The 25,556-nt window shown below is 36.4% G+C and overlaps 1 protein-coding gene and 1 long non-coding RNA gene across 8 annotated transcripts in view; one reads left to right on the forward strand and one right to left on the reverse strand.

Moving 5' to 3' along the window:
- Positions 1-6,064: 6,064 nt before the first annotated feature.
- Positions 6,065-9,871, reverse strand: LOC131948717 (uncharacterized). Of its 6 annotated transcripts, none has more exons than XR_009388058.1 (5): positions 9,553-9,871; positions 7,220-7,338; positions 6,910-7,052; positions 6,502-6,566; positions 6,065-6,186 (listed from the first exon to the last, which is right to left on the reverse strand). It is a non-coding gene; the product is annotated as an uncharacterized LOC131948717 (long non-coding RNA). The 6 variants fall into 6 exon arrangements; XR_009388059.1 differs by having other exon boundaries at positions 9,544-9,871; XR_009388060.1 differs by having other exon boundaries at positions 9,533-9,871.
- Positions 9,872-10,361: 490 nt separating this feature from the next.
- LOC131948715 (monocarboxylate transporter 10) overlaps positions 10,362-25,556 on the forward strand; it is a 30,567-nt gene continuing 15,372 nt past the window's right edge. The window contains exons 1-4 of one of the 2 annotated variants that reach the window (XM_059310384.1): positions 10,362-10,404; positions 23,523-23,737; positions 23,914-24,146; positions 25,285-25,554. In XM_059310384.1, coding sequence (XP_059166367.1) covers positions 25,311-25,554 — 244 coding nt within the window. In that variant the 5' untranslated portion in view covers positions 10,362-10,404; positions 23,523-23,737; positions 23,914-24,146; positions 25,285-25,310. Of the gene's footprint in view, positions 10,405-23,508; positions 23,738-23,913; positions 24,147-25,284; positions 25,555-25,556 lie in introns of those variants that run through there. The other variant, XR_009388057.1, reaches the window with a different exon arrangement.

Here is a 25,556-nt window from a genome sequence, read left to right on the forward strand (position 1 = left end):
GCTAATAATAATTAATATTATAAAAAATGTATCTTCTGTCTTTAAAATTGAAAATTAAATTATTTTTAGCAATATAAATTAATACAGTGGATTGCTGAATTTAATTGTGATCATAGTTATGATTAATTTTAGAGATTGTATGATTAATTTATACACAATTTAGAATTACAGAATATTGATTATTCGGTATAGAAAACATTAGGGTAGAGATTACTAAACGATATAATATAGGATTATGTAATATAGAATATATTAGTATATTATTATAGAATCTAGGCTATACAACAAGTAATACATGATATGATTGCAAAATAGAAAAAATACATAATATAAAGGCCCATTTTTTAATCGAATTTAAGACTCATTTCGTTTACAATATGTTATTACAAATATAAAATTGCAGAATACGTAATAGCTATTTTTATCGAATTTATACATAGAATGTGCTATATAATCTTAAGAACATGATTATGTAGTGGCGTAGGTACAAGGTGTGCCAAGGGGCTATACCCCCCCCCCCGATATATATATATATATATATATATATATATATATATATATATATATATATATATATATATATGTATACATATACATATTTACTGTACTCAAGTAGTACCCCTAACCAGAGCCGTCACAAGGTTGGGGGGGGGGGGGGGCGGGGCTGAGGACTGCGCAAGGTGGCAAAATTTCGGGGGTGACACCATGGCGAAAAATAGCAAAATATATAGAAGAAGTAAGCATTTTGCCAGTTCAATAAATGACTAATGAGAGTTAACTACTAATAACTGACTGCAGATAAAAAAAATATACAATTAACTGTGCACGTTTAAAAACTATCATTCAGGGGGGGGGGGGGGGGGGAGATGACACAAACTGCAAAATGTACATGTGAATACATGCTTGTTGAATTTTTGGATAACAGATTTGCTAAGCGACGACCGGAGAGAGGCTGATACCAAAATCTAATAATTTACGATGAAAACGATGTTTTTTTTCACATGAATTAATAGGTGGATTATGTGCAAAATTTGACGCCATTGGGGAAAATGGGAAGTCACCAAATGTAGCTATAAATATATATATATATATATATATATATATATATATATATATATATATATATATATATATATATATATATATATATATATATATATATATTTATATATATATATATATATATATATATATATATATATATATATATATATATATATATGCATATGTAGAATTATTTATATTTCTCTCTATGTATATATATAATGAAGTTTTGCTTGTTTGTTTGTGGGTTTGTTTATGTCCTCTATGCAGCACTACACCTTTCATCCTATGGCCATGCAACTTAAGTTAAGAATACCACTGGATATATTTCACAAGCACTGTGCCCCAGCAGGGCGCGAATCGATTCTATATATAGATCCCTATATAGGGTATATATACGTAAAAGTAGATTGCGGTTTAATCCCGTTCATCCGCTCGCCATAAAACTTCAGGGGAGGAAATTTTTTTTTTTATTTTAACAGGGCGGCGCTTCTGGAGGGTGCAATTTTTCTCTACACAGTTTGTAAAAAACAAAACGGATGCTGTTTGACATCGTTTATCTGAGTGCCGTTAAACTTTCGAGAGTTAATGAAAACACTCACGAGAAGGTTTCTGCGAAAACAAAAATTAAAATTTATTATGGGCGTTTCCCTGGAGGGTGCGATTTTTGTTAATAAACGGCTTGGCGCCTGAAAATCCAGGGCGGCGATATTAAAACTGCATGGGGGCTAAGGTAAAAAAGCAACAACAGGCGCAGCCGCCGGTGCCCCGGATATTACGTAACCCGAAGCGCCCCGTGCTACCATGTGAACACTATGACGCCTACGTTCGTTTTTTTTTTAAATTTATACACTAAAGACACGATGGGCAACAATAATTTTTGACTATATGGAATCAGGCGCGTCTGCCGGCTCCCCGGCAGGAAGCGATTTGGCGCCCTGAGATATCCTAAGGTTGTGTTAAAGAGCACTCTACAATATTGACCCTGTGGCACACGACATTCGATGACAATTCGTTTGACCCGATGCACCACTGGCTTCGGGAGGAACACTATGAGTTTTAAAAGAGCGCCCTACAGTAGGGAAATTTTTTGTCTACTGCACCACTGGCGTGTGGTCTAGCGCCCCTGTGTGGGTCCCTCATAAACACTATTGCGCCTACGTTCGTTTTAAAGAGTGCGATACATTATGGATACAATGGGCTACTGTGTGCGGTAGAATTTGCGCCTCAACAACTATGATGAAAGCAATATAACACCGGCTTTGATTACATTTAAATTGTTTAGATTTAGAAATCAATGTCAAGCGTAAAAAAATACGTGATTGCTAATGTAATTATGGAATCCTCTTAAAATATTGCGTCAGTCTGTCTTCTGAGACCGCAGCAACGCGCGGGACGGGTACGCTGGTTTAATATATATTTCTTCTATATAAATAATTCTCTTCATGGATACCATAGAAAACACCAAGCTGTAAGCGCCCCTAGCAGCCCCCTCTCTTTCTCTCTATCCCTACCACCCCCATCCCTACATGGTCTGGTGAGCTGTGGTTCAAGCTAAATGTTTACAATCGTAGAGCCGGGTTTAGTGACAGCTATTAGGGGCAGATAATTTAGTTTGAAACGATTTTAAACTTAGTGGAGGTAACTCAGAGGGGGCTGCTTTCACGAGGAGGGGGGTAGATTTTTGGGAAAGGAGGGTGGGGAGGGGGGGTTATCGTCCTTAACGAGCTACTGATAGTGTTTTAAAGCAAATATTTTCAGTGGCAGCATTGTTACTGTCAAATTCACAAATTATGAATTACTGAAAAGTAGAAAATGAAACAACAGAATAGCGGCGTATGATAGCGGCTCGTAAAATATAAAACACAATGTAAATACCTTTGTTATACCTACGGAAAATAATAATATGTAACATGGATTCCTGAAATTTTGTGCTGCTTTAATTTTTAACGTTGGGATCCTCCATCAACATCCATACTCTCCTTTAGTATGTTCAGGCTTTTTTTTCATTTATGGGAAGGGATGATCGGAAAGTGTGACGACACATTTTTGCTTTCATCCGTTATTTCGGGCTTTAAAAGATTGCTTTTGGTATTAATTCATTTATTAACTCAATGTTTATCGAGGTCAGTACATATTATAATAAACCGGGAGTGATCTCCCCTAAACTTTCTCGAATATTCTAATATAACACTACGGGGAATGGCAACTCGGGATATAGACATGATTTTTAATCCATTTTAAATACTTAAACTTTTTAAAATAGAATAAAACCTCGTAGAAAAAAGAATTGCACACCAAGTGAACGTCAAATAAAGATGTGCATAATAGTGCGCAACATTATTAGTACTTTATAAATTTACGTGCGTTTTTTGAAAAATCGGAAATAGCGTAAATTAGTACTTCCTGTCAACGGAAATTACTCAAAATTTGACAGAAGGTAGAGAAATAGATCTTTTACTTACATGTGAAAATTTTCATTTATCTATCTGCAATAGTACTCAAGTTATAGGCTTTTGAAAAATTCAAAGTAGAAAAAGTACCACTTTCGGTTATCGGAAATCACTCAAAAGTTTATACGGATCTATGATTTTGATAAAATACTTATATATGAAATTTCATCAACCTAGCTGTAACGGTACTCAAGTAATCGTGTTTACACACAGACACACACAGACACAGACATACGGACAAGATTGCAAAATTATGTTTTTCCGTATCAGTGAGGTGTAAAAGGTCGAGATTTGTAAAAAATCTCGATTTTTTTTTTTGCACGATTACAAGACTTTCTCTATACTTCGTATATACGAGAAAGTAAAAATGCAGTTTCAGGGGAACGGCGGAGGGGGTTATGTGTTGAGGTGTAGTGTTTTTAAAGAGAGTGGTGGGGGGGGGGGGGAGCGAAGATCTGGCTTTTTGTGAAAATTTGTTACAATTAGAGAAGGGGGGTTTGGTGCAAAATCGTCTGAAGAGTGAGTCGTGGTTAATGGGTGACCACTTTATGATAGTATATTGACGTCACCATCATTTTGGGCGGAGGCCTTATGTGACGATATGTAACGAGAAAAAAGAGGGTTGAGTTAATGGCGTAGCATTTATTTTGCATTTTTTAAGGATACAAATAATAAAAACACTGCTTATTTTGTTTTACATGTGTGACGACATTGTGTTAACCAAATGTATTGAATAGTAGGACTTACAGATTATTAGTTCTCTCCCCCCCTGAAGCAATTACCCCCTGTCATTTACCCCCCGCCAAGGAGGACATCTCCCCCCCCCCCCCCCACGCACACACCTCTTAAGGTACAGCTGGGGTTAGGGTTATGGTTAGGGTTACGGCTAGGGTTAGGGTTTGGGTTAGCGTTAGGGCTAGGGTTAGAGTTAGGGTTAGCGTTCTGGCTAAGGTTAAGATTATGGTTAGGGTTACGGCTAGGGTTAGGATTAGGGTTAGGGCTAGGGTTAGAGTTAGGGCTAGAGTTAGAGTTTGGGCTAGGGCTAGCGTTTGTGCTAAGGTTAGGGTTATGGTTAGCGTTAGAGTTAGGGCTAGGGTTAGAGTGAGGGCTAGAGTTAGGGTTAGCGTTCGGGCTAAGGTTAGGGTTAGCGTTAGGGCTAAGGTTAGGGCTAGGGTTAGATTCAGAATTAGAGTTAGTGTTATGGTCAGGGTTAGGATTAAGGCTAGGATTAGGGTTAGTGTTATGGTCAAGGTTAGGCTGAAACCTAAGTCTAGAGTTGGTTTTGGTTATGTGTTAAGTTTTAGGCTGAGGTGAATGCTTAGGGTTTGGTCATTTTTTTATCGATTAGGATTAAGGAAATACATAGGTATAGAGTTTGAGTTAGAATCATAACTTGAGGCCGGGGGGGGGGATTGTCCAGGGGGGTTATTGACAAGGGGTAATTGCCCCGGGGGGTAAATACGGGAGGGGGGGGGTCTCCTCCGGGGGGGGGGGGGTAATTGACGGGGTGGGGGTAATGTCATGTAGCCAGGTCCACTATTAGAAAGCCAAGATTCCAAACTGTGTAGCCTTATGTATGTAGGTAATCTAATCTCATACAAGTTCTTGAAAGCAACATCAAAGACGAGAAATAAAAAGAGCCATCGTTGTCGGCTTATTTAACAGGGAAGTCTTAGTCTAAATCAATCCACGACAATGTCTTTAAGACAATAAACCTTAACTTTGCTTGAAATAACAATTTCGTTCTTCATTCAGTCAAACTCAACATTATGGCTTCACTGAACTTTGTCATTGAAATGCATGTGTAGTTTGAAATGTGTGTCTGTTAAAATTGTACAGTTGATACCGAATATATCCAGCCTTTTTCTTCTTCGTTCAGCTGCTTTTCTTTCTGGATTTCTTTTCTTATCTTTTGTCAATCCAAGAACAAGTGTTGTATCCCCAAGATAGGTTGCTATCCCCAACTATAGAGCCTCATCTACACGGGAGATTGAACTCAGGACTTCTCGGTTTAGCAACCACGAACTTTACAAGTTCTTGATTTTGGTATTGGCGTGTCAGTTTTCTTCTTTATTTAGTCGACATCTAAAGTTAAACAAAAACAGTTGCCTACCTCAGCAAAAATCAATGTAGGCCAATTATGGCCAGTGTAGCAATTAGCAACATCAAAGTTGATTTGAATTCCATGCAACACTCATTCCATACTTCTCTAGTGTGGAGGTCTTGCTTATTAATATTATCCTGTTTGTTTGATACTTTTCTTTAACTTAATAATATTAACCATAGACACTTTTTGCCTGGAGTACAAACTGGGTCACAGTATTCTCTGGTAAACAATTAAGTTCTTTTCCAAATATACGCTCAGCTAATAGAAACAGCATTCCGAGATTATTTTTTTTTTTTGTTTTTTTTTTTTAAAGGGCTTCAGCTGTTTTAATGTCAACTTGTGCTGGGAATACTATAACTACATACAACCCTTTTCAGCTTTCAATCACTTGCATCTTATGTACAAAGTATGAAAACCAAAAACATCAAATTTTGAGAAATAATTTATTTATGAAACAATTGCATATAATTATAAAGCCAAACATTAATATATCAAGATTATTGCAATTATCACCATTTGAAGATTCTTGTTTAACTATGGTAGATGGAAGTATTAGTTGCCTTTTACATCACTTTTCACTTCCTGAAACAAAACAAAATGATTTTCTTAATCATCCATCTGAAATAATAAAATTAGCAAAAAAAAAAATCTTTAGTTTAAATTAGTTTAATACATCAAAACAAAACAAGAAAAAAGTGATTGAATGAGATGAATCATGGCATAGATATCTATAAAATTTTGCTTTAGTGATAAAGGGGGAAAAATTTAAGTTATTTTAAGTGAAACATAAGCTAGAGAAATAAACTATTAGGCCTAATTTAAATAATTTAATTCCTTTCTCCCAAAACACTACATGTATCCTTAAAAAAAGAAAACTTAAAATTTATCAATATTTACCTTGTGTATAAACTCTTCTGTACATCTACTGTATCAGCTTGACGCTCATTAGGTATGCCTAGTTCCTGTTGAGCAGTTAAGACAGATTAAGTAAATAATTCAAATTTGTAAGACAAACCACTAAATGATACTGTTTTATATATATATATATATATATATATATATATATATATATATATATATATATATATATATATATATATATATATATATATATATCCTTCCTGCAAATCAGCATATTTTGCAAAACAAATATTTAAAAAAATACATAATGATATTGTATCAATCATCACCACTGACTTGGTTTTACTAGGTAAAATATTTTTTTAAATACAATATTTATACAAATAAAAATCTATCTCAATCAACATGTTCAAAATAAACCAAAGCAAACTTGTGATAACTTACCTGATTAATGTTTGAGAGGATTCACCCAGTTCTCGCCACTGAAGCAGATTAGATGCATGTGTTATTACACTTGTGATATACTGATTGCCATTTTGTGTACTTTTAGTCCTGGAGATCTATGTTGTAGGCATAGACTGTTAAACCTGGATAGTAATATTATAGAAGTAAATTATATCTAGTATAATATAAATATTTTAAAATATAAATGACACTAAATTATATTTATCATTATTGGAAATAAAAATGGTACAATTAAGTTATAAAAAAACAAATTATAAAATTTAAAGCAGCTTATTAATAATTGTCATACCTTTTCCTACTTTTATGTCAAATGTAAGAGGTAATAGAGAAAGAACATCTTGTGTCATTTAGTATGCTGTAGTCTTATTACTGGTAAAAATCAGATCTTCCCTTTTTTTTTGGATGAACCTGTAAAAGAGAAATTACAACATGGATAAACACAATGAATATCATATCTAATCCTCAACTAGTTATCACCCCAATCCTAACCTCATTTTTTAAAACCAATTTCTAAATATGTTTTCAGAACAAATGTATGTTAAGTCTACCTATTTTAATGTTCAGAATACTAATATTTATCAAAACTACCTCCAGTTGAAATTCAAGATACCTTTATAAAAGGTTATTATGACTTTAACTTTGTGTAGTTGTTATTTAGGCTATTTGTTTAATTTATATTATTTAAATTAATATTTCATGCCTTGTTTTAAAAAGATCTACAAGTCTACTTTTGATTTTATGGTATAATCTGATAAAAATTAGGCTGCTACATCTGAAAACTAAGGTCAATGCAAAGACTTCCAAATTAACGATAAGTAGGCTTGTATAGATATTGTATATAATTACTAGCCCAATAGTATTACTCTACGACCAATGTATAGGACTTAATGTATCAGACCTAATTCCTATAATTAGGCCTACTAATTATTAAATAATTAATAGATCTAACAGTAGGATAATTACAATTATGGGCCTTAGCTGACATAGAGAGCTGAATACTTAACTAAACATTTTTAAAAATTATAGTAAGCTAAGTGAGTTGAATTATTTTATTTAGATAGGCCTAGGCTATAATATACTCTATAGCAGTCTATAGTGATAGTCGCAGAGTAGCGTATATCATAATAATTTCAAATTAAATCTATAAGCAACATTAAGCCTCTGCCTTGTTGCCTAATTAAAAACTAAAGCCTATTAAGCCTTTGGCCTAATTTAAATAACAGCCTATAGGCCCTATAATATATAAATAGGCTAAACTACTTGTAAGACCTAATAGACTAATGACTAAGAGAGTGCTAGGCCCCTTTCCGATATTATATAATAATTGCTTGATCGATATCATAATATCTAACACTGATTACATTAATTTACATAAGGCTATACCATCTTAACTATGACTAATACTTTTTCTACTAATAAAATAGGCTATCTCTAGTTTAAACTTAGGCCTAATAGTAATTAGTAATTATAATTAAGTAGGCCATTTTATGACATTTATAAAATTTTTAGTAGATGGCCGAGCCTTAAATTTAAATACTAAAATAGATTTAGCATACTATGCCTATTGTTGGTCTAATTAATAATTTATTTTTCATTTAGAATTTTAGATCTCCAAAAGATAGGCCTAGGTCCTAGGTCCTAAATAAATTATTTTTATTTTATTGAGCCCGCCTTAATGTATAAGATGTGATCTGTTTTTTTAATAAAAATAACCCTACACAATACTAGTGATTTAACTAATATCTAGTACTACTTTAGGCCTATTTAGTTATTTATTAGTAGGCTGAATAAAATCTAAAGCTATAAGGCCTACTTTATTACTATATTTGCCTATTATTCTATAATTAATTTATGTTTTCTTTCAATACATAGTAGATCCTGTGGTACCTCAACATTCTAGTGCCTCAACATACCAGATTTTTTAAATACGAGCAGTTGAGCGAGTAATATTTCGCTTTGAGTTACGCGCAAAATTTGAGATACCGTATTTCACAGTTCATGTAAAAGAAATACCCCCTAAAAAGATGCAAATGATTATTTATCGCAGCTATTTAATTATAATAATAAGCGTCTTACTCATATTTGCAGCATTATGAAAGGGAGAAAGAAATAAACTTCCTAAACAAGTTTTATTTTAAGCTACCAGCACATGAAAGTGACTTAAATTAAGCATGGCAAAAAAGAAGAGAAAAGCTGTCACGAAAATTAAGCTAACGTAATAATTTTATTTAGTATTTATTTAGGCCTTACGTTTAAGTCTTAAGTGCAACAATGCTCAGTGAATTTTAGCCATATTAATGTCATTAATGGCATTAAGTTTAGGAATGATGTGTACTTGTGTAGCTTTAACTTTAGTATATTTAGTATATTTTTAGACCTAAGCCTAATCTTGTAGATATAGATCTACAAACAATTTGAAATAGAAGAGATTTAAAATTGAGTAGATCTAGACTTCTAGATCTAGATCCTAAATGCTAAAGGACAGCTATGCCACAGAAATAATTATCTTTCTATCTAGTCAATCTAGACTAGATCTAGCTAGCTAGTGCTACTGAAAAATTACTAGATTCTAGATTTTCTAGATCTAGATTCTATCATTTACTTTCGACGCACTAGGCATACTTTTAACTTTTTCTCTCTAGTCAATAATGTAGATTTCTAGATCTAAATGTAAATCCTGATCTTGTAGATTTGATTTACGTAGGTTTTACATCAGTGTAAATCGTTGATCAAGTAGATCTAGTCTAGATCTGGACTAGCTCTCGTCAAAACAAAATGGCTGGAATATTAGCTTCAAAACACCTACAGTTTATGCTTTCCTAATTGTGGAGAGCATGTTTAATTATTGTTTTATTTTCAACGACAGTGTTGACTGAGAAACCACCAAAGGGTTTTATTCTCAGCGACACAGTCGGAGAGAGGCTCAACGATTCTGTCGTTGAGATGATCCGCATGGGGTGATAATTCTCTTCTTCGAGCCGTTAGAAAACAAGCTGCAAACGCTCTCCCTACCTCCCCACCCCTACATGGTTTTAGTGAGCTGTGTTCACTCTAAATGTTTACAAGCAGAGCCAACGATTTTAAACGTAGGGGGGGGAGGAGGGGGGGGGGGGAGGAGGGGGGGGGGGAGGAGGGGGGGGAGGAGGGGGGGAGGGAAGGAAGGGGGGGGGGTTATGGTCCTTAACGAGCTACTTATAGTGTTTTAAAGAAATATTTTCAGTGTCAGCGTTGGTACTGTCGAATTCACAAATTATGAATTATTGAAAATTAGAAACAACTAAATAGCGGCGTATGTTATGCCGCGGGCCGGCTCGTAACTTATAATATTTGATTTTCCTATGTTATGTGAAAATAAAAAATAAAAATCTCCATCCCATCCCAAAAATAGGTTAAATCACCCCAAAGGACATGACATAATTGGGTATGGTATCCTACAAACAGGGATTTTAAATCACGCCATACAACAGAAAATGTGTAAGAGGTCAATTAAGTACTGTCAACTATGTATCTTCCATTCAAAATAGTACATAGAAAAGAGGTGGGGGAAAAAAGAACAAATTAAAGCGGGAGTGATCTCCCCTAAACTTTCTCGTAAATTTGAAAAAATTCTAAAAAATTTGAGATAATCAAGAAAATAAAATCTTATACCTATGTATAAAATTTCGTTTACCTAACTGAAACGGTACTAACAATATCGGTATCCTAGAAACAGAAATATTAAGTACCACTTCCGGTTATCAGATGTCACTCAAAATTTTGGAACTAGCTTTTAAGTCTAGTGCAAGAATAATTTTCAGAAACCATAATTTTCAAAGAATTTATATATATATATATATATATATATATATATATATATATATATATATATATATATATATATATATATATATATATATATATATATATATATGTATGTATATATGTATGTATATATATATGAACTTTTTCCTTTTTAGTGTCGTGCCTTTCTCCACCCCACCCACCAAGAGAAAAAAAAAAGTCAGATATAAGCCCTGGATTGGGCCCCCCACCGGACATGATGTGTGCCACAGCATGAGGCCTGTCGAACGTGTTACCACCTGATACAACCTGCCCACAGTCACAACACTAGCACGCTCTATAGGGCTTGTGTGGGTCTTTTTAAGGTACATCCGCATATGTGTTTCCATTAAAAAAGAATTGGTGGGAAAATCTTGGTAACTATGACAACGGTGTACATCTTGAAAAATTAACCTCATCGTAGGATTCCCACCATTCATAATGTATTATATTTTAAGCCCAATAAACAATGAATTCATAACCTTCTATCATAATTAGGGGTACTCAGCTAAAGATATCTTCAAACTGATTTATTATGAATTTTGGTGCATTAAATCCACCATTTTAAAACGCATAATGAATTAGTTTGTAGATCTGCACTAAAATGTGTAGCTTGGGGGTCTCTGTGATTCAGATGATTCTAGGGTTAACATAGTTTAAAGAGAGGCCACGGGTTCCTCAATAAACTCAAAAGAAAGAACCAACGATGGTGACGTGTTGTATATACACTATACGCGTTATTAAATGACTGTATTGGAAATATGTTTTGAGCAAACTACTATTTGCGGTAGAGGTGGACAATGCGTGATAAACTGCCATTCGTACTACCGTCTTTTCCGGGTGTATTCCCTGTTGCAGTTTAGTCATCGAATGTAGCTGCCCACCGTGTCCCCATTGCGGGTGCTCTTTAAAACGTATGTAAGCGCCATATTGCTCACAAGAGTGGACTAGGTGCTCCTGGCCGCCAGCAGACGCGCCTGGTTCGGTTTAGTCAAGGATTATTGCAGCCCGTCGTATCCATAATGTATCGCACTACTTTAAAACGAACGTAGGCACCATAGTGCTCACGGAGGAGTCCAGGGCGTCCATTCACGACCTGACGGGGCGCCCGATAACGCGCGCCTGAATCTATTTAGTCTACGATTATTGTAGCCCCCCCCCCCCCCCGTGTCCTTAGTGCCTCTTTTTTTAAACAAACGTAGGCGTCATAGTTCTCACGGGAAGGCCCGGTGCTCTCTGGGTCATTCAACTGCCATGAAACTTTGGGGAGTTGATGAAAATACTCCCGGGAAGGTTTCTACGGAAATAAATTTCAATTTCAGAGGGACGGCGCCCCGGCAGGGTCCCAGTAGGCACCCTGGGCTCACTCGTGAACAGTATATCGCTTGCTTTTATTTTAAAAAGTGCGATAAACCATGGGTTACTATTCCGTTCTTTAAATCGAATCAGCCGCGTCCGCCGACGCCCCGCGGCTGTTTACCTGCAGTATCCCGGGCTCCCCCGTGAGCACTATGGTACCTATAATAGGGACAAAGTGGTACACGTTAATTTTTATATATTTAAAGAAAATCATTTATTTTCTCATTTTTAGTGCATTATCACATACACGTTTGTTATTAAAACGCTTAATATTATTGAATTTTTAAAAAATCAGAGGAATTAACCATGCTTAGATTATTCTGAAAAATATATTAACTTGTTGTTTCCCTTTGTCCATATAAAATAAATTACGAAAACTGGGATAGGGCACAGAGTTCTAAATAAAATTATTAGTAACACGTTAACAAATATTGTAGAGTTTCGTCAGACAAGTTACACTCCTAAAAATAGCGATGGGTAATCTATCTATACATAAAACAATGGAAGTATTTCTGTTAGTCTGAGTGTTTGTCTTTTAATACATTTATGTGTTACTAAACCTTTGAGAAGTTGTTGAACATATACACCTGGAGAGGTTTCTGCGAAAAATTTATTTTGAGGGGCGGCCCCCGGTAGGATGCTATTTGGCGCCCCGGTCCATACAGTGAGCACTAAGGCCCCTAAATTCGATTTAAAGAGTGTGATACACGTCAGGGCGCTGCTTGGCAGCGCCGGTTTCCGCCCTGGGCACCTTGGCGCTTACGTTCGTTTTTAAAGATTATGATACACTATGGGCAGAGTTTCTTTCAGATATCTTTTCGGAGGGGGGAGGGCTCTCCTCACCCCCCCCCCCCCCTGAAGAACGTCTACCACCCCACCCCAAGGGATACTATACTATAATAGTTCTAGAATCTAGATCTAGTCTAGATCTAGTTGCAGAAAAAAACATAACGAACTCCAGCCGATATTTTATGTTTCTCCGAAACGAAAGAATAAAAGTAGTCTAACAACAGATAAAATTGAAACAACGAAACTATTAAATAATAAACTAACTGGAAAATAAAGGAGATCTAGATCTAGATCTAGGTCAAGAATCTAGATATTTAAATTTTCTAAACCTCGCCTCGGCTTTTTAATGCACTAGATTCTATACCACTAAGACTATGAATGATTACATTTGATTTAAAATGCTCTTGTACGACCCCTATGGTACGATGATTGTTCGATCATTAGACTTCAGACTTGAGTGTCTACTTGAGGACCAGTTGCTATGGATACAGACATACACTACAGCAAAGTCCACTAAACAAATAGGCCCTAATGACAAGATCTTATCCATGTTAATTGTTATGTTGTTGCTGTTAATTATTAATTATAAATATTATATAATCTAGATCTAGGTCTACTCAATAACGAGCTAGATCTCTAGATCTAGAATCTCGAGAGAAATTTTTGTTTTTGCTTTTAATTCCTTATTTTGAAAGCGACACATTAGCCATGATTTTGATTAGCAGTCATTTTGTGTATCATCGACCTTTGTGGTAAGAATTCTTCATTTTTAGTTTCTACCTCCCACGCTAGCCAACAGAAAGCTACACCCTAATTCGAATATTAGTATTAGAAAGATCAGATCTATTAATAGATCTAGTATAGTTAAGTATAGTATATAGTAAGTAAGTGATACCCCCCCCCCCTTTCTAAATAATAATGACTAGATCTAGATTGAGATTCTATAGACTATTAATTATTAATTATAAGTATAGATCTAGATTCTAGATTTATCTAATATCTAGTAATATCTAGATCTAGATTAAATCTAGAATCTAGGTGGCAAGTTGGTAAGTAAAGATTGCAGTGGTCAGTGACCCCAGTTGTTTAGTTAAAACTAAAATCTGCCGAGGCTAGCAGTATAAAATAATTATATAGTAATGTGAAAAAAAGGTGACTCATTAAATTTTAGTAATTATTTCACATTTTTAGGAGGATTTATGTTTTGAAAGTTACAAAAATTTTCCAAAGTTTCATTCATGTACCTGATTTTAAACAATTGTATTAAAACTTTTCAGTAATAAATAAAAATTTGTAATGTTTTCATCAGATGCAACCAAGCAAATTTACTTTATCTGCCATTTTCAGTTTTTTTTGTTGGCCAAGCATTTCAGTAAGAGATACAGGGGAAACTACTCTAATTTACAGATGGCCGCTGTTTATATAGTAAAACTAGCCAGCAAATACGGCTATTTAAAGTAATTTTATAGCCTAAATTGATATATTTAGACTATTTTAGACATTGCTTTTGGTTTATCATTCAATTATCTATTATAATTGACAATAATATCACAATAGAACTACTTGTATTAAATCAACAATAATGGGTCACCTTTTTTCCACATAACAAGCCTCTGCCGATTTTACGTACTTAAATGATAGATTACCATACTGTTAAACTAACTCTACTAGAAGCTAGACACTAGACGACACTAGACATCTATAGAATTCTAGAAATACTAGTCATAGTGTAGTATCACTATTTACTACTACTAGATCTGTGGATCGTGCATGATTAATAATAGGCTTAATACTTAATATTAATGATTATTAATTAATAGGGCCTAAAAAAGTAATATTGTATTTATATTTCTATAGGCCGTAATTCTACTCTCAATACTCTTAATTAACTATTTACTATAGTAATGAATATGTCGTTTAGTTAATTTTTGTCTTTATGATAAGATTATCTAGGAAATTTATTTAAATTTATTAAATAAATTGTTTAAAACAACAGATCTAGGCCTAGATTATAAATTTAACGGTAATTAAATTAATAGATATTTAATTGATTATAGATTTAGATATAATTAAATATAACTTCAGTAAGCCCTCACTATTGTAACTGCTTCAAAGGTTTCATTATTCTTTAAAACATAAACTAGTAGTTTAATGTATGTATAATAATGACTAAATAGCATAGCACATATTGGGATTGTTCAGATACAACCACGCCACTAATACAAAAAGTGGATGTGCGAAACGTTAAACTCCCTACACTTTTTGCCAGCGCCAATTGAATGCATGCACACAATCTTGAGGGTTAGGGTTAAAGGTACCAAAATGCAAACCTTTTCAATTTCAAGAAAATTATTAATAACATGTCCCAATTTCAACCTGTTCAGTACAATTTATAAATTTAACTTTACTATCCTCTTTTTTTATTAACTTTTTTTTGGATGGGTTGGGGGGGGGGGGGGTTACATTTTTTTCTGGATGTATTTGATGTTTTTTACACACAACCCATATGCTGATCACACAAACCATATGCTGACATAACCCATATGCTGACCACACAAACCATATGTTGACCACACAACCCATATGCTGACCACACAACCCATATGCTGACCACATAACCCATATGCTGACCACACAACCCATATGCTGACCACACAACCCATATGTTGACCACACAACCCATATGTTGACCACACAACCCATATGCTGACATAACCCATATGCTGACCACACAAACCATATGCTGACATAACCCATATGCTGACCACACAAACCATATGCTGACCACACAAACCATATGCTGACCACACAAACCATATGCTGACATAACCCATATGCTGACCACACAACCCATATGCTGACCACACAAACCATATGCTGACATAACCCATATGCTGACCACACAAACCATATGCTGACATAACCCATATGCTGACCACACAAACCATATGCTGACCACACAACCTATATGCTGACCACACAAACCATATGCTGACATAACCCATATGCTGACCACACAAACCATATGCTGACCACATAACCCATATGCTGACCACACAACCCATATGTTGACCACACAACCCATATGCTGACCACACAAACCATATGCTGACCACACAACCCATATGCTGACCACACAACCCATATGTTGACCACACAACCCATATGCTGACCACACAACCCATATGCTGACCACACAACCCATATGTTGACCACACAACCCATATGTTGACCACACAACCCATATGCTGACCACACAACCCATATGTTGACCACACAACCCATATGCTGACCACACAACCCATATGTTGACCACACAACCCATATGCTGACCACACAACCCATATGCTGACCACACAACCCATATGCTGACCACACAACCCATATGCTGACCACACAACCCATATGCTGACCACACAACCCATATGCTGACCACACAACCCATATGCTGACCACATAACCCATATGTTGACCACACAACCCATATGCTGACCACACAACCCATATGCTGACCACACAACCCATATGCTGACCACACAACCCATATGCTGACCACACAACCCATATGCTGACCACACAACCCATATGCTGACCACACAACCCATATGTTGACCACACAACCCATATGCTGACCACACAACCCATATGCTGACCACACAACCCATATGCTGACCACACAACCCATATGCTGACCACACAACCCTTGTGCTGACCACACAACCCATATGCTGACCACACAACCCATATGCTGACCACACAACCCATATGCTGACCACACAACCCATATGTTGACCACACAACCCATATGCTGACCACACAACCCATATGCTGACCACACAACCCATATGCTGACCACACAACCCATATGCTGACCACACAACCCTTGTGCTGACCACACAACCCATATGCTGACCACACAACCCATATGTTGACCACACAACCCATATGCTGACCACACAACCCATATGCTGACCACACATTCCCTGTGCTGACCACACAACCCATATGCTGACCACACAACCCATATGCTGACCACACAACCCATATGCTGACCACACAACCCATATGCTGACCATGAACCTCTATTTATACCAATGATAAAGAAGCAGATAATAAAGTCAACAAAAGGACTCTTCCTTCTGTGAACTAAAACTTTAGAATAAGGTCAGGCTGATAAGTTGTTTGAACCAATAAAGGCTTTGTTTGCCATCCATGTGACTAATGTGACCTGAATTCTAGAAGTCTGAACTAATAGTAAGTTGTAGAGACTCAGATAGGTATCTGAAGTCAACACTGACATGTAGAGACTGAGATAGGTCTCTTTAGTCAACACTAACAGTTGTAGAGACTGACATAAGTATCTGAAGTCAGCACTAACAGTTGTAGAGACTGAGATAGGTATCTTAAGTCAGCACTAACAGTTGTAGAGACTGACATAGGTATCTGAAGTCAGCACTAACAGTTGTAGAAACTGAGATAGGTATCTTAAGTCAGCACTAACAGTTGTAGAGACTGAGATAGGTATCTGAAGTCAGCACTAACAGTTGTAGAGACTGAGATATCTGAAGTCAGCACTAACAGTTGTAGAGACTCAGATAGGTATCTGAAGTCAGCACTAACAGTTGTAGAGACTCAGATATCTGAAGTCAGCACTAACAGTTGTAGAGACTCAGATAGGTATCTGAAGTCAGCACTAACAGTTGTAGAGACTGAGATATCTGAAGTCAACACTGTAATAGATTGAGATAATTGTGAGGTCAAGGGAACTCACTCTTCTGTATTAGTATTATATTTATATTGTTATCTTGAGTGATGTCCCTTGTGCATTGTACTTCCTCTTCCTCTTTCCATCATGGCTGTAAATAAAGACTGTTAACAACCAATGTGGCTCCTCGTCAGTGTTTGCCAATCTATCACATTGGCGACGAAGGATAAATAATCTACTAGAAAGAGCACCTACTTACGCAAAAAAGAGGTTTGCTAGAGCTTATTAGCTAAGTATTTCTAGAATAATGGCGCTGTATGGCCAAATAAAAGAATTTGATGCGAATGATGAAATCATTCAAGATTACCTAGATAGGTTAAGCTTTTACCTAGAAGCTAACAACGTGACGATAGAAGCCAAAAAGAGAGCTGTTTTGTTAACAGTCATAGGGCCTCAACAATTTAGGCTACTAAAGGACTTATGCGCACCAGCTAGTCTAACTACCAAGAGCTTTAACGAGCTGAGCAAATTGCTAACAGACCACCATGCGCCTACCCCATCAAAGTTTCTATGTCGAGCTAGATTTGACAGTAGGACTCGTCAACCAAACGAGTCAATATCAGAATATGTTGCTGCTTTACGTCATTTAAGTAGATTTTGTGAATTCGGCGATACGCTGTCTGACAGACTATGTGAAAAGTTTGTGACAGGTGTAAACAGCCCTGATATTCAAAGAAAGTTGCTGCTCGAGTCAGATCTAACATTAGAAAAAGCAATACAACTCGCAACTTCAATCCAGCAGTCATCAGATGCGGCGAAATCTCTAACGCCTTCAGGGATCCATGCAGTAAACAGCAGGTTAGTCAATAAACATCAACCCCATCAGAGCATTTCAACTTATGCTAAACAGCCTGCTCGTTCAAATCCTAGATCTAAATCTAGTAATAATTATCAAAAATGTCATCGATGCAAAGGTCCCCATGCATCTCATCGGTGCAAGTTCAAGTCTGCAACTTGTTATAAGTGCAGTAAGCAAGGTCACATTGCCAAGGCCTGCTTTGCAAAGTCTTCGTCTGTTGCTAAATCTAGCCAGTCAAGACAGTACCGCAACCAAAGGCAGCACTATGTTAACTCTCACCAAGACTACCTAACCCAACCAATGAACCACTCTACCTGTGAAAATGCTCAAACTGATTCGCAGCCGGATTTCAACCTATTCTCTGTGAAATCAATAAGTCATGCTCCCATCAATGTACAAGTTTATATCAACGGTAAGAGCATCAGCTTCCAACTTGACACTGGAGCATCTCTAACAGTCATAACAAAGAAAGATTTTGACGCTGTCACAGGAGGATCAGTGTCTCTACAGCCATGTCACAAGTGTCTAACAACATACACTGGTGACAATGTTCCGGTAATAGGAGAGTGTATGGTTCATGTAAGTTATAATGGTCAAAGTGTTAAACTTCCTCTTCTTGTGGTTGAAGGAAATGGACCACCATTACTAGGTAGGAACTGGTTAAGTGATCTTAAGTTAAATTGGGAGAGTATTTGTTCATTGAAGAATGTAAAAGAATCTAGTCTTACTTCACTAGATAAAGTTATATCTGAAAATAAATGTGTTTTTGGTAACTCTGGATTACTAAATGATAGAACAGTGAAGTTAAGCATTAAAGACACAAATCCAAGATACTGCAAAGCTAGAGTTCCACCTTATGCAATGAGGAATAAAATTGAAAATGAGCTAAGTAGATTGGAATCTAATGGCATCATAAAGAAGGTAGACTATTCCGATTGGGCGTCGCCCATTGTGCCAGTGTTAAAGAAGGATGGTTCTATAAGAATTTGTGGAGATTATAAAACTACACTGAATAAGCAAATAGAGCTAAATAGGTACCCTATACCTAACATTGAGGAAATCTCTTTGAATTTGGCAGGAGGAGACAAATTCACTGAATTAGACTTTAGTCATGCTTACACTCAACTAGAACTGCATCCAGATTCAAAAGTCTATACGACAATAAACACACATAAAGGACTCTACCAATATGAAAGACTATGTTTTGGCATATCATCTAGCCCTGGAATTTTCCAAGCTGTCATGGACAGTATTTTTAAGGACATTCCAAATGTTTGTGTGTACTTTGACAATGTGTACATAACTGGTAAGAATGACACTGAACATCTTAAAACACTTGATAAAGTATTGAAAATTGTTGGTGAAAAAGGTTTAAAGATAAACAAAGATAAATGTCAATTCATGTTGACAGAAATTAGTTTTCTTGGTTATATATTAAGCAAACAAGGCATCAGACCTCAACCTGAGAAAACAAAAGCCATTAAAGAAGCACCCAAACCTGAAAATACCCAACAACTAAGAGCTTTTTTGGGCTTGATAAATTACTATGCAAAGTTCATAGGAAATCTGTCTGGTAAACTATCACCACTGTACAAGCTGCTACAGAAAAATGCAACTTGGCACTGGGGTAAACAACAAGATACTGCTTTTAATACAGCAAAAGAGGCTTTGTCTTCTGACACCTTACTAACTCACTATGACCCAGGGAAAAGACTTATATTAACATGTGATGCTTCACCAGATGGTGTAGGAGCAGTCTTGTCCCACATGGATGAGAAGGGTGACAGACCCATTGCTTTTGCCAGTAGATCTTTGAACCAGGCTGAGAAAAATTATTCTCAGTTAGATAGGGAAGGCTTAGGCATCATTTTTGGTGTTAAGAAATTTCATAAGTTTCTGTTTGGTAGGAAGTTCACCATCTTTACAGATCATAAACCATTGCTAGGTTTATTTGGAGAAAACAAAACCCTACCTGAGCATGCCTCACCAAGAATTCAAAGATGGGCTATCACACTAACTGCATACAATTATGAATTGAAATACAAACCTGGATCTGAGAATAGTGCAGATAGTCTTAGTAGATTACCTTTAAAAAACCAAAGCCTGAGCTATGTACCAGAAGATGTATTTGTTCTCTTCACTATCATGGATAACTCCAATATAAATGTGAATGATATTAAAAGAGAAACACAAAAAGATGAGTGCTTAATAAAAGTATATGAGCACTGTATGAATGGTTGGCCTGAAGAGTCTGTGAATGATGACTTAAGGCCATATTAAATAAGAAATAAAACCCTTTGTGAAGATAATATAAAAGATGGAGAAGATGCAGTCCATTATCAGTCAGAGTTACCTAAACAAAGTATTTGTAACTTAATAAATGATTATGGTGATATGGCAATTTCAAATGCTTTAAATAAGAAAGAATGTGATCATCAAACAAATTTGCTAACATCATTAGCACTTACAGAAACTAAAAGAAACTAAAAGGGTAACATCAAAAGAAAAAAAGATTTTTGCCATTTAATACACCCACTTCAAATACTGGATCACAGTTGCAAAGTGATATGGTCCAGGATATTACTTGTAAACAGTATTTTTGGTTACCAGGAAAGCACTATCAGATTACCTGAGAAAATTGATCAATCAAAGAAATCTATGTCAATTAAGGATCTGAATAATAGCATAATACTTTCAGATGCCAATTCAAAAATAGTTCCATTAAATCATGACAAATCATCCATAGAAAGAGAATTTGCAGTTAATGATAATGTGTATCTAAGAAATTATGGGAGAAAGGAAAAATGGATACCAGGTCAAATAGTTCAATGTACAGGACCTGTGTCTTATAAAGTAAAAACAAATGATGGACTTATTGTCCGTAGACATGCAGACCAGTTAAAAATAACTTGTGCAGACAATAAGTGTGAATCTGTCAATCCCACCAAATCTGATCAGTTCACACCAACTCAGTTTGTTCCACAACCAAGTTCTGTTGATATGAGTGAACCAAGTTGTCTAGAGTCAGAAAATGTAAATTCTGGAGTTAATGATTTAAATCCTAGACCTCCTGAGATAGAGAATCCAAATGGTCAGAATATTGAGTCACCAAATCAAAAGCTACTGAGAAGGTCAAGCAGGACAATCAAAGTCCCAAATAAGTTAGACCTATGATTCTAAAGGTCAAAAGGACTTTGACATCATTGTTTTGTATCTTGATTATGTTGTAGCATATTGTGCATTGTTTGTAAGGATGTAATCTACCATAGTGTTCATGTTACAATATAATTGGTGATTTTAGGATACTATCAATTGTTCTATTGAGAGATGTGTTATTGTGTTCTAAGGGGAAAAGGGATGTAATAGATTGAGATAATTGTGAGGTCAAGGGAACTCACTCTTCTGTATTAGTATTATATTTATATTGTTATCTTGAGTGATGTCCCTTGTGCATTGTACTTCCTTCCGTCCTCTCTGTGTGGTACCCTCATGTAGTTAGACCCAATAAACGTTATATACAACCACATGCTTCTATCGTCAATCTATTATAAACACTAACAGTTGTAGAGACTGAGATATCTGAAGTCAGCACTAACAGTTGTAGAGACTGAGATAGGTATCTGAAGTCAGCACTAACAGTTGTAGAGACTGAGATATCTGAAGTCAACACTAACAGTTGTAGAGACTGAGATAGGTATCTGAAGTCAGCACTAACAGTTGTAGAGACTGAGATATCTGAAGTCAGCACTAACAGTTGTAGAGACTGAGATATCTGAAGTCAACACTAACAGTTGTAGAGACTGAGATATCTGAAGTCAGCACTAACAGTTGTAGAGACTGAGATAGGTATCTGAAGTCAACACTGGTTATCAGCTAGGATTTTTACATTAGGCGTGTTAGACTAGAGACCAAGACTTAGTAAACAATATTTTGTACAGTGCTCACTATTTTACTCTCTGGATAAATATATTCAAATAAATGTTGGTCCTAGAAATTGCCTTCTGTGAATTACTGCTCTGTTATATAATTATTAATTCAGTCACAGAAATGAAACAATTGTACGACTGCTTGTACACAGTTCCTGTTAGCTGTGTTGTAACAGCTCATTGGAATAAATTATTGGCATAACAAAGAGACATGGGTAGACGCTGGTCAACTTATTAGGTCAAGGAGATATGAACGGACGAAGGTCAACCAAAATTATCAGGGAGGTGTGGATTGTTGCTGGTCAACCAATTGGTCAGGGAGGTTTGGATTGTCGCTGGTCCAATTGGTCAGGGAGGTGTGAATGGACACAGGTCAACCAAAATTATCAGGGAGGTGTGGATTGTGGCTGGTCCAATTGGTCAGGGAGATATGAACGGACACAGGTCACCAATTGGTCAGGGAGGTGTGGATTGTTGCAGGTCAACCAATTGGTCAGGGAGGTGTGGATTGTTGCAGGTCAACCAATTGGTCAGGGAGGTGTGGATTGTCGCAGGTCAACCAAAATTATCAGGGAGGTGTGGATTGTTGCTGGTCAACCAATTGGTCAGGGAGGTGTGGATTGTCGCAGGTCAACCAATTGGTCAGGGAGGTGTGGATTGTTGCTGGTCAACCAATTGGTCAGGGAGGTAAAAATGACTCAGAACACACTTAGCACGTTACCAAAGTGTAGGGCTGCTTTCAACCAAGCTTGTTTTAAGCTAAGCCAACCTCCATGTCAAGTCATGTATGAGCGAGTTGTGGCGCTAGTTTGACATTTTACTTTTACTCATTAACTTTTGAATATACTGAATTTCGGCAGTCCTATATTTTTGATGGTTATTTTGTGCGGGGGGGGGGGGGGATATGGGTTCGCCAAAAAAAAACCGTCTTCTCTTGACCACGGTTTTTTGCTAATCAACGAAGGTTTATAATATTTACACACTGGATCTAGAATGTAGTTGTTCTAGATAAGCGCCTTTAAACTTCACCATATTCGGTAACTTTTCGAGCATGTCTTAAAGTTAATAAGTGGTAAACAATTGAGTAAAGAGATGATTAGATCTCTATTGACAAGACTCATGTTTGTACTTGCAGAGGAAATCAGACGTAAAGTTAGACCTCGAGGCCTATAGACTAGATCTAGTTCAGTATGTACATCTAGTTGGTTGGTCTAAAATTGGCGACACAATGACGCCGTATCTTGCACGTGAAACAAACTGTGCACGTGACCACAGATTTGTGGCTGACCACATGACCTAGGATACAAGTGACACAAAAACTAACGCTAGTGGCTAGCCTAGTGTGAAAATGTAAGCTATCAGTTTTTCTACCAAATGCTTTTTTTTTTCATTGAAAAGTTTAAAAAAAAATGTGATTACATTACAACTTCCTTTGATGTATCAGATTTTTTTTTCCCTTTACTTGATGCCACCTCCAACAACAAGATATTACACGTTTATGTTATCGTTACAATGTCGTCTGCTAGGCCTGAGGCGGGTCCGACACAGCTGACCTGATTAGTGCCTATGTGAGCCTGTGGATGTGTAATAAATTATCGCCATGACGAGAACATTGATACAGCGCAGATATCCATTATCTCTGGCTCGAGATTGTTGAGCCTGACATCACAAGTTGGAGCACCTAACCTGCCCTACACCTGGTTAGAGGTTAGCGCCACGGCATGTGGGACGGTCCGTCCTTCAGACACTTCATCCACAGGTGAGTCGTGTTTTCATCAAGGTTTTGCTGGCTCAAATCTCAGCCAATCGTACTTTAATTACAACTGATGGTCTTAGTTGGCATTTTTAAAATCAATGTTTATTCACTACTTTTTATTATTTTTTAAACAAACTACGTCGGGGTCGCCTATAAACTACGTCACACTCAAAGGATAAGGGGTGTCATGTTTTAAGGGGGGGGGGTCCAAAAGTGGGATGTAATGTAATGTTAGAAACTTAATTTTAACCGGTATTTTGCGTTTGTAAACAATGTTTTTGTCAATTAAAATAGAAATTAATTTAGACTAAGCCTACTCAATGTTTACCAAGCTCAGTATATATTTTTTAAAGAAATGTGTTTTAAAAGATAAAAACTGCCCTTTTGAAGGGGGGTGGGGGTGGGATTGTAGGCTGAGGTCTGACAACATTATAAGGAGGGGGTTGTGTGGGGAGTCTGTTTTTCAGAAGGTGGGGGGGGGGAGTGGGATACCAAGGTTGACTTAATTGATGCATGATCCCCTACAGTCATGGTTTAATGTTTTGACAAAAGTCCATGTTTGATGTGTAAATGACAAAAGTTTATGTTTGGTCTGTAAATGTCAAAAGTTTATGTTTGGTCTGTAAATGACAAAATTGTATGTTTGGTCTGTAAATGACATAAGTGTATGTTTGGTCTGTAAATGTCAATAGTTTATGCTTGGTCTGTAAATGTCAAAAGTTTGTTTGGTCTGTAAATGTCAAAAGTTTATGTTTGGTCTGTAAATGTCAAAAGTTTATGTTTGGTCTGTAAATGACAAAAGTTTATGTTTGGTCTGTAAATGTCAAAAGTTTATGTTTGGTCTGTAAATGTCAAAAGTTTTTGTTGGGTCTGTAAATGACAAAAGTGTATGTTTGGTCTGTAAATGACAAAAGTGTATGTTTGGTCTGTAAATGTCAAAAGTTTGTTTTGTCTGTAACTGACAAAAGTTTATGTTTGGTCTGTAAATGACAAAAGTTTATGCTTGGTCTGTAAACCTCAAAAGTTTATGTTTGGTCTGTAAATGACAAAAGTTTATGTTTGGTCTGTAAATGACAAAAGTTTATGTTTGTTCTGTAAATGACAAAAGTGTGAGTTTAACCTGTCTGTAACATTTCCCCAGACTGCTGTCATAGTGAGCTAGAAAAGATGTCGTCTGCCGAGAAAACAAAGCACCTTGAGGTCCCGCTGACCACCAAAAAAAAGTCCAGCCCTGACCTCCCCCATGAATCTCACCCAGTCCAGCCAGACGGGGGGTGGGGCTGGGTTGTCTGTCTGACATCCATGGCTTGCAATGGAACAGTTTTTGGTATAATCAACAGCTTCGGCATTTTGTACGTAGCTATGAGGGAGCACTTTGCTAAAGATGACCCAAACATTTCTTTTAAAACAGGT

Source organism: Physella acuta, unplaced genomic scaffold (genome assembly GCF_028476545.2).
Source record: "Physella acuta isolate Inbredline_101_S28 unplaced genomic scaffold, ASM2847654v3 ptg000658l, whole genome shotgun sequence".
In the NCBI taxonomy this organism is placed as follows: Eukaryota; Metazoa; Mollusca; class Gastropoda; family Physidae; genus Physella; species Physella acuta.